This window comes from Pectinophora gossypiella, chromosome 19, assembly GCF_024362695.1.
Source record: "Pectinophora gossypiella chromosome 19, ilPecGoss1.1, whole genome shotgun sequence".
In the NCBI taxonomy this organism is placed as follows: domain Eukaryota; kingdom Metazoa; phylum Arthropoda; class Insecta; order Lepidoptera; family Gelechiidae; genus Pectinophora; species Pectinophora gossypiella.
Genome location: NC_065422.1, coordinates 2,684,150 through 2,699,578, shown reverse-complemented (window position 1 = coordinate 2,699,578; position 15,429 = coordinate 2,684,150). Strand labels below are relative to the sequence as shown.

The 15,429-nt window shown below is 39.6% G+C and overlaps 1 protein-coding gene across 5 annotated transcripts in view; it reads right to left on the bottom strand.

Moving 5' to 3' along the window:
- Positions 1–460: 460 nt before the first annotated feature.
- The window catches only part of LOC126375558 (prothoracicostatic peptides-like), a 131,974-nt gene continuing 117,005 nt past the window's right edge, over positions 461–15,429 (bottom strand). Inside the window, exons 3-9 of one of the 5 annotated variants that reach the window (XM_050022542.1) lie at positions 8,934–9,089; positions 8,402–8,614; positions 8,324–8,365; positions 8,064–8,168; positions 7,403–7,511; positions 3,872–3,973; positions 461–951 (exon numbers count right to left, since the gene is read on the bottom strand). In XM_050022542.1, the coding sequence (XP_049878499.1) occupies positions 926–951; positions 3,872–3,973; positions 7,403–7,511; positions 8,064–8,168; positions 8,324–8,365; positions 8,402–8,614; positions 8,934–9,089 (753 nt within the window). In that variant the 3' untranslated portion in view covers positions 461–925. Of the gene's footprint in view, positions 952–3,871; positions 3,974–7,402; positions 7,512–8,063; positions 8,169–8,323; positions 8,615–8,933; positions 9,090–15,429 lie in introns of all 5 variants that reach the window. The other 4 variants (XM_050022540.1, XM_050022541.1, XM_050022543.1 and 1 more) reach the window with 4 other exon arrangements.

Here is a 15,429-nt window from a genome sequence, read left to right as displayed (position 1 = left end):
ATTCTATTACGAGTATGATGCACTATAATATTGGTTGGGTTGATCATCTTGCCGTTACAACCTGGCCGAATGTTCGGTCATACAGAGCGGCAGAACACGACAATTAACATAAAGTAACATCACGCTTGTGTCTCCGAAGGGGTAGGCAGAGGTGTACATAATATATATTCCTGCTCCTCATCAGAATGTTTAAGACGACGATGCTGATGATCAGGGGGGTTAAAATGGCCACATCGAAGCAATTCATCTAAAAAGCAATATTTCTATTTGACATTTTACTTTTATATGCACAAATGTCAAATTGCAATATTTTTTTTAGATGAATTGCTTGTGGCCTTTTTAATCTCCCCGATATAATCAATATATACTGATCTTCATAAACAGGTTACAGAAAGCTGCTGCTACTGGAGGTAGAGAAGATGATTATAATGTTGGTGGAACAAAATAAAACGAAATCGGCTTGGGAATAAACTTTTATTGGACAAATGTTAACTTCGGCGAAGCCAACCTTTACATCAACTTTACTAGTAAAATACATTAATTAACCCACAATTAATTGTAATTATATGAACTAACTAGCCTCATACAGTTACACCGTCCCAAACGACTAACACTAGCTAAAGATCGTAAAAATAAATATATTTATTACATGTTAACTTTAATATTAAATCTAGAAGGTGACGTAGGAGCTATATTTGCACTAAGAAGCATATACAGTTCCGATAAGATATAGTTGAAAGACGAAACCACAGGAACTGATACCGAACACGATAACTCTGCTCACTGGTTGGGAGTGAGCAGAGTTATACTAGGACATTGATGACACAGAGCAGTGAAGAACAGATAACTAAATGCCGATGTGGTCGCGACAGTCACGGAGAGATATGACGGTAGCTATGGTATGTTATGGTACATGGCCGGGAGTCTAGGCTTCGTCCTTCGCTGCGTCCTCTGCGGAGGGAAACAATGATTAATCAACATGTGCACTGTTATACAGCCAGAGGCTTTGCAGATGACACTTGTAGGTACATAAGTAGGCTTAGAAACAGAATTCTCTAAAATGAATAGAACTGTAGTGTGTTTTGAAATTGATGTTAGAATTGCTTGCATTCATCAGTTTTTTTGCAAGAACTAATTTGTAAAAGAAACATAACTACATTTTGTTAGTATTGGAGAGTTCGGTTTCTGAGCCTGAGTCAAACAACAACACAATGATAGCCTTTCTACAGCATTCAATTCAACATTCGTTCACTATTCGTCATGCGTAAATCCATCCAGTGAACAATATCTACCCTCATACTCGCTGGCGTAACCCCAAACTTGTCATAGCGAGTAATTTGTACTCAGAATAACATCGAAGACTTGTATTTACATTACCTTACGTATATTACTCTAAGATAAGTTGTTCTTCAAGGACAGACATTTTAATGAGTTATACGTTGTATAAGTATAAGTAGTCTAGTTTGCCAATATTAACAATTTGAACATAATATTTGCATGATACCTTAGACATGTGACAAGTATAATTATTCGCATTTAATCTGAACATTAATCACTTTTCTCTATTTTATTATAAATAGGAACGTCACTTATAAATTGGAACTACTTCCTCCGATTGAACAATGTTTGGCATAATTTGTTAAAAGACCTACTTAATCACAGGATAAAGTTCCATCACTTTGCTCTCTGTTTCAATAGGTGACATTTATAGCACTAATTAGATCTCAACTCAAGCCTTTAATGCTGAAAGAAATGAGTCGAGATTCATTAAGTAGAATATTAATTGCTCAGCTTAGCCGTCTTCGCGATTAACCGGCAACTTTGAGCGTCAAACTTTTGAATTGTATTTGTATTTCTGGCTCAAGACGGCTAAGCCGCGCCCGTGCCGTGCGGGGGTGCGCGGGCTTACGGCTGTAGCGCCAATTTACCAGCTTCGGCAATTATTTCAATAAAGTTAACAAAGTCTCTCAAAAGTACAAGTTCAAATTATTGCGGGCGTTTGATTGTTTCGCTTTCAATGCCTACGTTCAATGTGAAACGGGTTTGGAAAAAGGGACAATCAAATTATTGTTCTCCAATATGTCATTATTTTATGTCAGGATAAAACGTTGTTGATAAAACGATAAAATATGAGATAATTGGTCGAACCTTTTTATCAACATACTTAAAAGGTCGGCAGCGTCGGCGTGGGTTAATAATATTTATGGATGGTGTGTTGTACACAGGTGACGCGGCCCGATAATTGCAGCTGACGTGTCTCGACCGTCTTACAGATTTGTTAAATTTTATTGGTTGTACAAGACCAAAGACTACAGAAAGCTTTGCCAATTTGCGAAATGTTCCGTTTTATAATGTCGCTAACTCGTAACATGCTATTTAATTCGGACGGATTATACTTTAGCGAGTACCTACACAGATATGAGTATAAACAATTGCAACTCAGCTAGACGCTCAGGTACAATCGATGTAGTAATCCCCATCAGAACCTTCTCAGCGGTATAATGTTACTGCCAAGGTTTCTTCCATTCCATTGCTGACATTTCCAATTAATTAGCCTTTAAGAAAATGTTTCTTTTAGTACTATGATGATAATATTATGACTCGTAACTTGTGGTTACAAGTTGTGCCTGTGTAATCAAATTGACTAGACCACTGCTGGACATTTTCTATTTCTATCGCGTTGGTTATGAAGTGGATTACCAACCTCATCAACCCTGGTGTGTTATTGTTGAGCCGCCAAAGGCCCCTGACCTGGCTCATGTAACGACTACGTACTTAATAATAATAATAATAATCGCGCGACACTCGGCCTAATCTTATGTTCTTCTACCAGCCAACCTAAGCACGTTATTACTACACGTAGATGCAGTATGTCTTAAACTATATTCAGCGCGTCGATAACAAAATATGACTCTGTTTCCATCGCATACTGATTGATGGTCACAGATCTTAATAATGATTAACTAAACTTTTTTATTAATATTAACTAAAAGTGCTGTTTTTCAATTTATCTCAGTGGTATAAATAAACTGTTTCCAGAATCCACTCGGATGGCTCGATTGGTTTTAAATGGGTAGTTGTTTTGTAAGCAGATCGAGTGAAAGACAGCCGTTTGAATGTGATCGCTATCGTCGACTGGCGCAGGCGCAGTCAAGCGGAAACACGAGCGCTGCAATACAAGTGAAAACTCGTACGGGTTGTGGCTGTTTTCATTCGGAATATCTTTCACTTCGGTGGAGTTTGATTTTCAAGGAATTTTATTAGATATACTTTTTATCGGTAGATCTGCGTTGTCTGTATATACTGGCTTCACCTTATTTCCTGGATAAAATAATATACAATAGAAACTCATAAAAAATAACATCTTCTTACATTAACGTACATCAATCATCTACCAACACAGATTCAAATGCAGAACATTTACAAGTTTAATGATGAACATGTAGTGAGTGAGAGAAAGGAGGTCAAGCAGAGAAGAGAAGAAGATCAAGCTCTACTTCTAAACAGTTAACAACACAATCTACAGAAGAGTTCTAGAGCGAGATAGAAGATAGAGATGACTACGAGTGCGAGAGAGATGCGCGACGTCTCGGAACACGGAGTTAAGTGTGCTAGAAGCGACGCGGTGCAGTCCCGAGCGTGGTTGAACACGAAACACGCACGTCTCTTGTACAAAAGTGCACCAGTTGCTTGAGGAATTATTGTTACACGCATGTGACAAAAATTACATCAGCTTGGTTTGTAAATTAACTTCATTGGCGTATTTTATGTAAAATGTTTACACATGTTTGAATTTTTTTTTTCATGTAACAGAGTAAATCGTCACGCAAGGTGCGTGTACAAGAGCGGGCTATTCGTCGTCGTCGGTTACCGTTGTCATCGGGCAGCGGTAGGCCGGGCTCCCAGTACGCTCGCTTGCCCCACATGCCTCTTAAATTCGTCCAGCCCGGCTCGCGCTTCCAGTAATACGCTCCTGTAGGGCACATGATCTTTGTAGTCTAACCTAGTTGGTGTACATCACGCGCCCGAATGTTCTGTTTTCTCTTCTAGAAATGGCGGGAGGGTGGATAGAAAGAAGGAATGTAGAATATGCGGGGCGCTGAGTCTACTTACGACTAAAACTAGAATTTGCCTGGAAAATGTGTGGGGAAGGGTTTTACCATTTTATTAAATAACCCAAATTGTATATATCATACACAAGCTATACAGGTTGTGAGTGCAAATGAATGAAGATATTTTTGACTATCAGTTTGACTAGTTAAGCGTATTTGACTAATTGCACCTAACAGAGATTTACTAATTGTCTATATTTGATTTTATTATATCTTCTAATTTATATTATTGCCCGTCAGTTATAAACTCGATCGAAACAATTACATTAAAAAAGTTGAAATCAGGTTTCATTTATTATTTACATTTTTAAATTAGACATACAATGATGTCTAATTCATAACTATTTACAGATCTGCTGCGTAAAATAAAAAATAAGCGTTTTTTTTAAACTTCACGACAGTAACGACTTTCTTTGTCGTTGATGACGGTTTCTTCATGATGTGACCCTATGGCGAGAAGAAATTTTTTTATGAAAGATAGTATTGCATTTGATCACAATCTCACCAAATAGTATGTAAATAAAGTTTACTTACTAAATGCCTTCTCATCCTAAATTTAAAGAACTTTAGAACTGATTTAGTTTACAGCAGCTTAGAAAGTGAAAAAGAAAACAGTTTTTTCCTGTCGCTCTTTATCACAATATTATCTTGTCGGTCTACTCATTTGAGCGGGAAATTTTGTAAATATGGCGTCACCCGCCATCTTGCGGGTCGGTTTAAAATTTGCCGTAATGGCGCCGGCGGCAATTGGCATATTTAATTCGTGGCGAGTCGTCAGTGCGGTCAATTTGTGACTAATGCGGCCCGGCGCAGGGTAATTCCATCTCGAGATATCTCCTTATGCTAGTTGAGGTTGATTCTATTGCAGGGAACTGGAATATTCCTTCTTTCGCTGATACGCTGAACATCGGGACGACAAATCGCGATTTGTAATGCGGAATGGAAATAAGAAATGGGCTCGTATTAGGGTGTCGGATTACCTAGACCTTACCTCTTAGGTACCTCGCTGTAATATCTTTCATCCGACTCGCCTTGTAATTACTACTATTTGTTCAAAGCTACAGAACCACGTGAAAGAATAAAAGGCAAATTCACGGTATGGACTTTATTAATGATGCCAATCACTATTAAATCGAGATGATGATCAATAACACACTGTCATGTTTAAAATGGGTGCCCGTATGTTTACAACGATCCGTGCAGTTATTACTTTTTTTAAATATCTCGATTTTCTATTCGCGATATGTGATATTTCATAAAAGCGGCTGCCGTGTCGAGTTTATTGGCAGGTGGCTATACGCGCGTCCAAATGTAATGAGTCACAGCGCAGCCGATTCAAAAGAAAAACGTTACAATTTAGACTTATGAATGTACTTGCTTGTTTATTAAATATATTCACGTCGGAATTAAGTACAGAATTTTAAATAACATTATGGTTTAATAATTCATAAATTCTACATGTGATGAGTAATGAACCTGAAATGCCTTTGTGTAGCTACACTACTATACAAATTAGATAAAATTATGTCATGTTCATAAAAAAATTAACAAATAATAATAATTATTTACTTTGGAGAAAATAATTTGCTCTCATAATATATATTTTTAAGTCAATAGACAGCCAAGTAGTAAGATTTTATAAATACAATTTCAAATAGAAGTAAGTACGCAACTTTCTTATTGCCAACATTGGAGCCAGAAGGATGAATGGAATCAATGAGTCGTTTCAATCATTTCGTCAGGATCGACACGGTTTATAAAGGAGAGTAATCTAAAGAAGAGCTATTTATAACAAACTCCAATTGTTTGTTAGCTACGGGTTATTGTAATAAATGTGAGTTTTAAACTTGAACAAAATTTGTTTAAATCAAATTTAAACCTGCTGCTATTATTTTCCGTGAAACAATTCCTAAAGTGTAAATAAAACCCGAATTGTTAATGTTAACCTCCACATTATTAATACAAATATAAAAGTCAGGCGAATCGTTCTTTAAGCTATTGTTATAATTTGCGGAATGGATTTGCTAATTTCGTGATAAATGTTTTAAAATTGCCTATCCTTGGTATTCTTTACATACATACATACATAAACTCACGCCCGTAATCCCTAATGGGGTGGGCAGAGCCACAAGTAATCAAAGACAACTTGCAGCCACTGTTGATACGAAGTCCAAAGATGGATATGATGAACCTTATGGTGATAAGGGGTGGTATTCTTTAAATTTTATAATGTTTATAGCATAAGTAAGTATGTAAGAAGCAAATTGATGATAAGTGTTAATATAACTATAAAGAGTTTCCTGTACGGTCACGATAATTAATATGTACGTGTTTATACATTTTGGTACTATGTCTCAATAACTTTTTCGACACATTGAAAGTATAAGTCTCACTAAATGTCAAATTATGTTAGTGCGACAGGGTTCTTTTTTCAGATATGTGGCTGATAATACCGTCGCGAATTTATCTCCGGCTTAGAGTAACAAATGTACAACATTTGATGTTCTCACATTAAGGCCGCTCTTTCCATTAACTTGTGGTAATACATCCTCATGAATAATATGTATCTCGTGGCCGTAAATAATGTTACATCGCCGCGACAGGCTGCCGCTAAAGTTTATATGGCAAAGGCAACAGTTCAAAACTAAACTATTAAAATATATCTTAATATCTTGCATCCCTCTTTATCTCACTGTTTCTAGAAGGCCAAAATGTTGTCTCTTTCGTTATCGCTACATCACGCGGAACGTGTTTTTGGAACTCCGACTTGTTTGTTTAATGAGTGAATTAACATGAAGTCAATATTTGTCTCAAGTTACCGCACAGAAATATTCACAGTTTTCTCAGTCAAGTAAAAAGTCGATAAACGCATACCTTTTATAGCTACATAGTACCAGCATATATCGTAATACGTATAGATATACTTATCTCTGATAAGTAACATTTTCATCCTGAAATCTAATATTTTTATTAGAGGAGAGAAAAAAAGTTAAAGTTAGTTTAAGTTAGAAAATTCGTAGAGCGCCTTCAGTGACGCGATAGTCGCACGACTCATTTAAAGGTGTCATTTTACCCAAACATATTTTAACGTTTTTCGACATAAGCTTTTATAAGTTTCAAGTGCCTGCTAGCATTTATCGCATTATCAAGACATGTCCTTCTGAAATATCACCTGACAATAATGGTATTATAAGTGTCAATAGAATAAACTACTGAAACGACTAGAAGGAAGCCGGTGTGTGTGAGAGAGAAGACTAGAGAAGAGAAGACAGTGTAAGAGAGAGTGTTACCGTTGTTGAAGTGCTGCGGCTTGGCGGGGCGCTTGCCCCACGCGCCGTGGAGTGCCGACCACGCCTTCTTCTCCGGAGACGACACCTGCTCGGATACCTCGGGCATCTGCTTGAAGGTGAACAAGATCTTAAAGTTAAACGTAAGGTTACGGGTGACCTATACTCATCATCTTAGCGTTATTCTGATTTAACGGGTTCAACTGATTTTACCCAATTTGACAGGTCAGGTTTTTTACGGAAGTGACTGCCTGAAAAAGACGGTGGTCACCTAAACTAAGAATTGGTTTTAATCAGAGAATATTCCAAATATTTGGATTCTGAAGGATTCTGAAGGTCTTATGGTGCAAAGAAAGCAGCCTGTGCGGGTAGGTATTGAACCATTCTATCTAGTCAAGCACGTTCAGGGTATTTAAAAAGTAAGTACTTAAGCTGACATCATTTTTCTAAGGTGGTCAGCAAAATTTAAAGGATATCAGCATGGCATCAATACGGCGACGACTCAGAAAATCCTTGAATGAATCGGTTACCACATAAACCCCTTTCTTTACGCGCGACTTATGGTCTTTGGTGGGTTTCTATAACCTCAGTAGAATAAGCAATGTATTCTCTAAATTGTGAAGTCTGCACATCAACAACGAGGAGTATCTGATCAAAACCTCACCTGTTGTAGAGGGATGAGTTCTTCGATAGCCGCTTCATAGTCCTCATAGTCAGTAGGTTCCGCTGCCCGCTTGCCCCAGGAGCCGTGGAATTGAGACCATTTCTCCTAAACACACATGAGAACTTCATTAATAAATACCTAGTCAGAACCAATTTGAAATCATATTGGCTTTAGACTGGAATAATTGTTTCGAAGGCGACATCTTACACCCAACAAAGTTTTGCAATATATAAATTATCTCAAACGGAATAAAAAGTTACCTGTGGTGCTCGCTTGCCCCAAGCCGAGCTCATGTCTTGCCAGCCCCTTTTGCCCCACGCGGAACTCATGTCTTGCCATCCCCGCTTGCCCCAAGCCGAGCTCATATCCTGCCACCCCCTCTTCCCCCACGGCGCATGCGACAGGTCGTTCCAAGCGCGTTTGCCCCACGCCGAACTCATGTCTTGCCAACCCCTTTTGCCCCAAGCGTTATTAAGGTCCTGCCAGCCTCTCTTGCCCCAAGCGTTGTTGAGGTCTTGCCAGCCTCTCTTTCCCCAGGCGGAGTTGAGGTCCTTAATTAATTAAAAATCATTTATTTATTTTATCAAATATTAATTAACAAGCAAAAAAAAAAAAATAATTTGAATACAACATACCCTGACTTTGAATACAACACCTCTTTCAATGTGTCGCATCGTGTAAAGTAAAGTAGGGTAAGGTATTCAAGGTAGAAACATTTACTCTTTTCTTTGCTTTGCGAAACTAACTCTTCGACGAAAATTGCTGCCAGGCCCTCGGATCGTCCGAGACATCGATGCAATATATTGAAAGACTTATAAATAGATCTAAACATACAATATTTCATAAATTTGTACATATTGAAGATAATACCTGCCAGCCCCGCTTCCCCCAGGCCGCGTTGAGGTCCTGCCAGGCGCGCTTGCCCCAAGCCGAACTCATGTCCTGCCACCCCCTCTTGCCCCACCCGCCGTGCAGATTCGTCCAGGCCCGTTTTTCTTCTTCTGTTAGTTCTACTTCGTTGTCAGTCTGTAACAAGACATTTTCGGTGTACTTTTTGTTACCTATATGTTGTTTGTCATGACGAGGAGATCGGCTAAAATTACCAGTAGGATTGGTATAAGCCAATAAAGCTCGCTACACGTAGAAGCCGGGGCGTTGAAGGCCGGGAATATATTTTTGATTTTCGAATTTGTCGGCAGTCACAGCCCGGGCACACCATACAAAATTTGCGTTCTTACCATACGCCGTCTTACTTCGTGAGGTAAATCTATGTACTTAGTTAAGAGTCTTTTTGTAATTATTTCTTTTTATTTTGGTGCAATAAAGTGTATTTGTATTGTATGGAGAGAGCTATGCTCGGTATTACCCTGCTCGATGGAATCAAAAATGAGGAGATCCGCAGGAGAACTATAGTCACCGACATAGCTCGGAGAATTGCAAAGCTGAAGTGGCAGTGGGCAGGACACACATAGCGAGGAGAACCGATGGCCGCTGGGGCGGAAAGGTTCTAGAATGGCGACCAAGCAAGCAAGGCAAGGTGGATCGACGATCTTGTGAAGGTCGCGGGAAGCCGCTGGATGCGGGCAGCGCAGGACCGATCGTCGTGGAGATCCTTGGGGGAGGCCTATGCCCAGCAGTGGGCGTCGTGCGGCTGATGATGATGATGTATTGTATTGTATTGTATCCATCTCGGCACCGATTCGTATTGGTGCGGGGCGAAGAGTGGCCGTGCTATACGTAGATTTATTCTTTATTCTATACGGCAGCGCGCTCGCGGCACCACCTCTGTGTGTATCTGTGCGGAATATATGGTTGGTGAAACTAAAACTTGATCTTTGTAGCTTTTTGCCCAAAATAACTGATTGAGGAGCTCGGTGGCGCAGCGGTAAACGCGCTCGGTCTGCGATTGTTGAAGTTAAGCAACTTTCGCAAAGGCCGGTCATAGGATGGGTGACCACAAAAAAAAGTTTTCATCTCGAGCTTCTCCGTGCTTTGGAAGGCACGTTAAGCCGTTGGTCCCGGCTGCATTAGCAGTCGTTAATAACCATCAATCCGCACAGGGCCCGCGTGATGGTTTAAGGCCCGATCTCCCTATCCATCCATAGGGAAGGCTTGTGCCCCAGCATTGGGGACGTTAATGGGCTGATGATGATGATGATGCCCAAAATAAAGGACAGAAAAGTATCAGCAATATTATAATTGTCTTCAGTTACAAGCTCTTATAAACAACAGTTGTCACATCCATTACACTAAGTACCTCCAACATGGCCAATATCTACCAAGGGGCATTTTTCTACCAGCCGTGTCAGTCCAGACGACATCGAGCGAGAAATATCACGCGCATTACCCGGACAAGTGGGATACTGGGAACAAGTGGGGATAGTGTAGGGGTGTCAAACTGTAGCCTAAGACATCCACAACGGAAAAGTGTTTTGATAATTCTTTCAAAATAGTATTATTTGTTTTGTTGCTTTATAGAAATAATAGCAAAGTTCAGACAGAGTAGATAATTTGAGCGTGTTTTGTAGTTCTTATCAAACCCTGAGAGTAATTGAGTGACATGGGGAGACGACTGTAAGGCGACAGAGTACCTTTTTAACATGTTGCTCTATTACACGAGCGATGGGCTGACCACCTGTATACTAGTTTTATCACATCCCGCTTGGGACTTCGTGTCAGAGGTGCCTGCAAGTTGTAACATGACATAGCATCAGGCCTGTGTTGCCGAAGGGGGCGGCAGATTTGTATAGCTTATCGTACACCCACTCGCCAGCTAGGTCCCATGTAACAGAGGGCGAATCTATTACTATTAATCGGGCGCAAATCTTGGAATCCAAATGACAAAAAAAACTAATTGGTTATTAATTGATGTAAACCTGAATTCAAAAAAAAAGAAAAGAAAAGAAGAAGAAAATGTATTAATAAAAAAAATATATTTATTATTATTTTCTTTTTATTAATTTTTTTTAAAGAAGATTTTATCTATCTATCTATCTAATTCAAGACCACGAAGTCGAATTCAGTGGTTTAGATGTAACTCACGTGTACCCCGAAAAGGGCTTTCATGGCTATCACGGTTACTGCAAGTTGTTTTCTGATTTATTAGTATAACGGTTGTGAGTTTGCGTCCATTAATCTGTTATTTCCGGACATGTGGCAGCCCTGATATAGTGGAGGGGGAAGGCTACGGTAATGCGGGTGGGGATAAGAGGTGTTTTATTGTTCTATCAAGTAGTGTCTCGGCGTGTTAATTGTGTTGTTATTGCGAGTGAGGTGCTGGCGGCAGCGGGCGGTGGGGCCAAGTGTGTTGGAGAACTTGTTAACAGGATGACATGAGTAATTAGATGTACTTCTGTGGGATTTTTTTCTAGATAAAGTTTAGATATTTTCACACAAACTTTGCTTCCCCATTTTTACTTTAAGGGTTGAACTCCCCTTACGGGTTGAATTACACTAAGTCCAGTCTTAGTGAGCTCCTAAATGGAACCCCCATGAAAAAATTGAGACTCACTTGTAGTTTCTGAGTTTTTGTGATGAGGGGGTCAGTCAGTGGCCTTGTATTTATATACAATGTAGACTAGTATATATAACGAAGACTAGATATATAATGTAGACTAGTAAATATAATATAGACTAGATATTATATAATCATCACCAGCCCATTAACGTCCCCACTGCTGGGGCACGGGCCTTCCCTATGGATGGATAGGAAGATCGGGCCTTAAACCACCACGCGGGCCCAGTGCGGATTGATGGTTATTAACGACTGCTAATGTAGCCGGGACCAACGGCTTAACGTGCCTTCCGAAGCACGGAGGAGCTCGAGATGAATTTTTTTTTGTGGTCACCCATCCTATCACCGGCCTTTGCGAAAGTTGCTTAACTTCAACAATCGCAGACCGAGCGCGTTTAAAGAAAGAAAGAAATATCGGGAGTCTCATATCCCTGCTTTGAACGCGGTAAGAACCCGTTATTATGTGTTTTAATTATTATTGATTTGATTTATTTAATCCCATTAATATTATTTAGAAACTGTTCTGATTTATTCTTTTCCCTGACCGTCTTCTGAATTTCACTGTGAAAACTTCGCTCCCCCGTGCCCCCGCGCGCCCGCACTGCCGCCACAGCCTGCGGTTGGCTAACTTGCCCCCGCTTCAGTGCTAGTTCGCGGCCGCTGCAAACTTGTTGGACTGGACACCCGCTTTCACGACTTGACTTGTCTTCTCCATTGCGTAGTTTAGGTTTTCTCGCGCTGCATAGCGGATTTCTATGAATGTATGAATAACCTAACATAACGTAGCAGCAACGCAATGTAGCAGCAACGGGGCAGCAGTAACTGTCAGTACTATTCAGAGGCGGAGGACAGGAGTCCTAGTACGGCTTTGAAATCGACTACTCTGGGCGCCATCCCATTTGCGTCAGACAGAGTACTGCGGGGTGGAAGGCAAGAGGGAAACCACTGCCCTATTTTTCCCTAAAAAAGTAGCATGGATATGTAGTAGCACGCTGGTATCTATCCTCAGGGGTAGGCAGAGGTCTATAGTATACACACATTCCTCGCCAGCTATGTTTAAGTCCCGTGTAATAGGAGGCGAGCCTATCGCCATTATCCGGGCAGAAATCCTGGACGTGATATCATTTATGTGTGAACCGGACATGGATTCAAACTGATAAAGTTACTTACTCATTTAATTCATATTCATAGTTATATAACGTAAAAGATCTTGAAATAAGCTCTTCATGGAAAATACCCCACTGCCCTTCATATATACGTAGAAGGGTACATCTTTTTTATGTGTTTAGGACTTAGAATGAATGTTAATATGATCAATAAACATGTCGTATTTTTTCTTTTTCTTTGAATACTGTAAACCCTATGCTTTTGAAGATTTCCATTACGACATTGATACCGTTATTATTCGGTAAGAGTATTAAAGGTATCTAATTTATAAACGATATTTGTGTTGAAACAATAACAAATCGCAAGAAAAGCTCCAAATATGTCGTAACAATAAGCTCATTACATTGTATATACTCTCTGCTACATGAGACGTTAAAGGGGAGGAAACAACTTCATTTTAGCAGATTTATGATTGCTTTTTAACCGACTTCAAAAAAGAATGCAGATTATTACTTTGACATTTTCCTTGACGTGACTTTTGTAGATTTGTCGCAAATGGCATACTTGGCCGGACAAATGGGAAGCGCTGAAGGCTCTCACCCATTACAAAATTTAAGACAACAGGCCTGAGGGTTCCAGGGCGTCGTCTGAGAGGGTTATATTTGAAAGATTGAATCAACTCTAGTGGGTCGATAGTGATAGGCGCTGAATGAGGTAAATTGTCGACCACGCCGGCGGGTTCGATATCGGGGTTCTAAAATGTTTGTTGACGCGAGCTGGTCGGCTGGAGCAATCAGGTCCTCGGGATGGTATATTACGTCCTTCAACATCAACAACTGAAACATCGCGAGGAAACCCACATTCCAGAGAAATGCATTATCGGAGGTATGAGACCTAACCTGTATTAGGCTGGTTTTCCCTTCGCGGGTTGAAAGGTCAGATGGGCAGTCGCTTCTGTAAAAACCGGACCTGTCAAATCTTCAGGTTAGGTAAGCGGATTCTGTGGAAAATGGGATAATGCTAGGGAGATGTTGATGATGATCGTAAATTTGTCCCGTATGTGATATTGTTGAAATTCTAGAATATTGAGTTTCTTTAAGCACGAGTAAGTGCTATAAAATCGTTATACATATATTATAGGTAGTACACTTTTAAATTTGTATTTTGCTGTGCCCGAAAGGGTCTGTAATATGAAACTCGCATGTAACTGGTACACCATCATAGTATGCAAATGAGGAAGAATGTTTTGTCTTAATACGCAACCAGTTGCCAACTAAGAAGTAAAATTCTCCCTTTGCAACTGGTTGCGAAACCTGGCTGCGATGGCGGCCGAAGGGGCAAATGAAGAATATTGATCTCTTCTTATTTAACCACAGTTTATTGTCAAATAAATTCAGTTTAACAATGGTCTACCTCAACTGACGTTATAAAAGATGTAATTGCTGAACACTGCTCCCTGAGATACAGGTCTCCTGAGATGCAGGGTTATACTTTTGTAGCATTTGTGTGTCCTAGCTATAGTATCTATTGTTGTGTCGATCTTTTTCTAAGACAATAAACAATTTTTAATTTAATTGAATAGTGTACTTAGTCAATCAATCAATCAATCAATCAATAATACTTTATTGCACAACAACATATATAAAGGACATAAACATACGAATAAAACATAAGCACAATAGGCGGCCTTATTGCTAAACAGCAATTTCTGCCAGGCAACCTTAGGGTGAAAGAAGATTATTCATTGGAGCACGGGCTGGTGCAATAAACATATAATGATACATAACAAAAAAAAATATGAATAATAAATAATATATACTTATCTAAAGAAATAATATAAAAATACAATATATATATATATATATAAACATACACACATATATACACGCATACATAAACATACATACAAATAGCCTATACAATATAATACATATAAGGAGAAAAAGAAAACCACTTCCAAGTTATGCCTGCAGGAAAAGCGCCTTCACTCTCGCCCTGAAACAGTCCAGAGAAGGAGCCCTCCTGACAGACTCAGGCAGAGAGTTCCACAACCGGACAGCCCGCAGCGTGAAAGAATAAGAATAAAAGTCAGTGGAATGGACAGGGACGTTAAGGGATAAGGTATGGGACGATCGCAAGGTACGATCAAGGACAGAGGATTTAAAAGAGAAACGATCTTTAAGGTAAGATGGATGGTTAGTATAATTATAATGCCTAAAAACGTTTATTGAATGGACTTGAGGATGGAATCATTAAGGGTGGGTGGAGTGGCCTTCTGCCTGTGTAGTGCACGTCGTATCCACGCAGGGTGCCCACTTACATCACCGAAGCGGCACTAAATTGTGTATTGATGAGAAAAAGATAAAACACAAAAATAGATTTAGCGGAAACCCAAAAGAATTGGACGCGCGCCACTATCGGTGGATCTTGGATAAACAATGGCGTGCGGCGGATAAATAAACAAATGACAGGCGGTATTTTTTCCTTTCTTTTGACGTTGCTTTTTGTAGATGCTTTCGTGGTCCCCAATGAAAGTTATCCTAGAATTGTATCAAATAAGAGATATACAATTATGATCGGACGCGTTGCTCATTGGAGTAAATAATTGCTCTTTTAAAAGAGTAAAGATCCGGATAAAATAACTTAAATATAACATAGCATAAGCTCACTATATCCTAATTGGGGTAGTCAGAGGTACATCCATCGCAAGATGAACTAAGTACCCACACCTCACCGAGCTTTCTG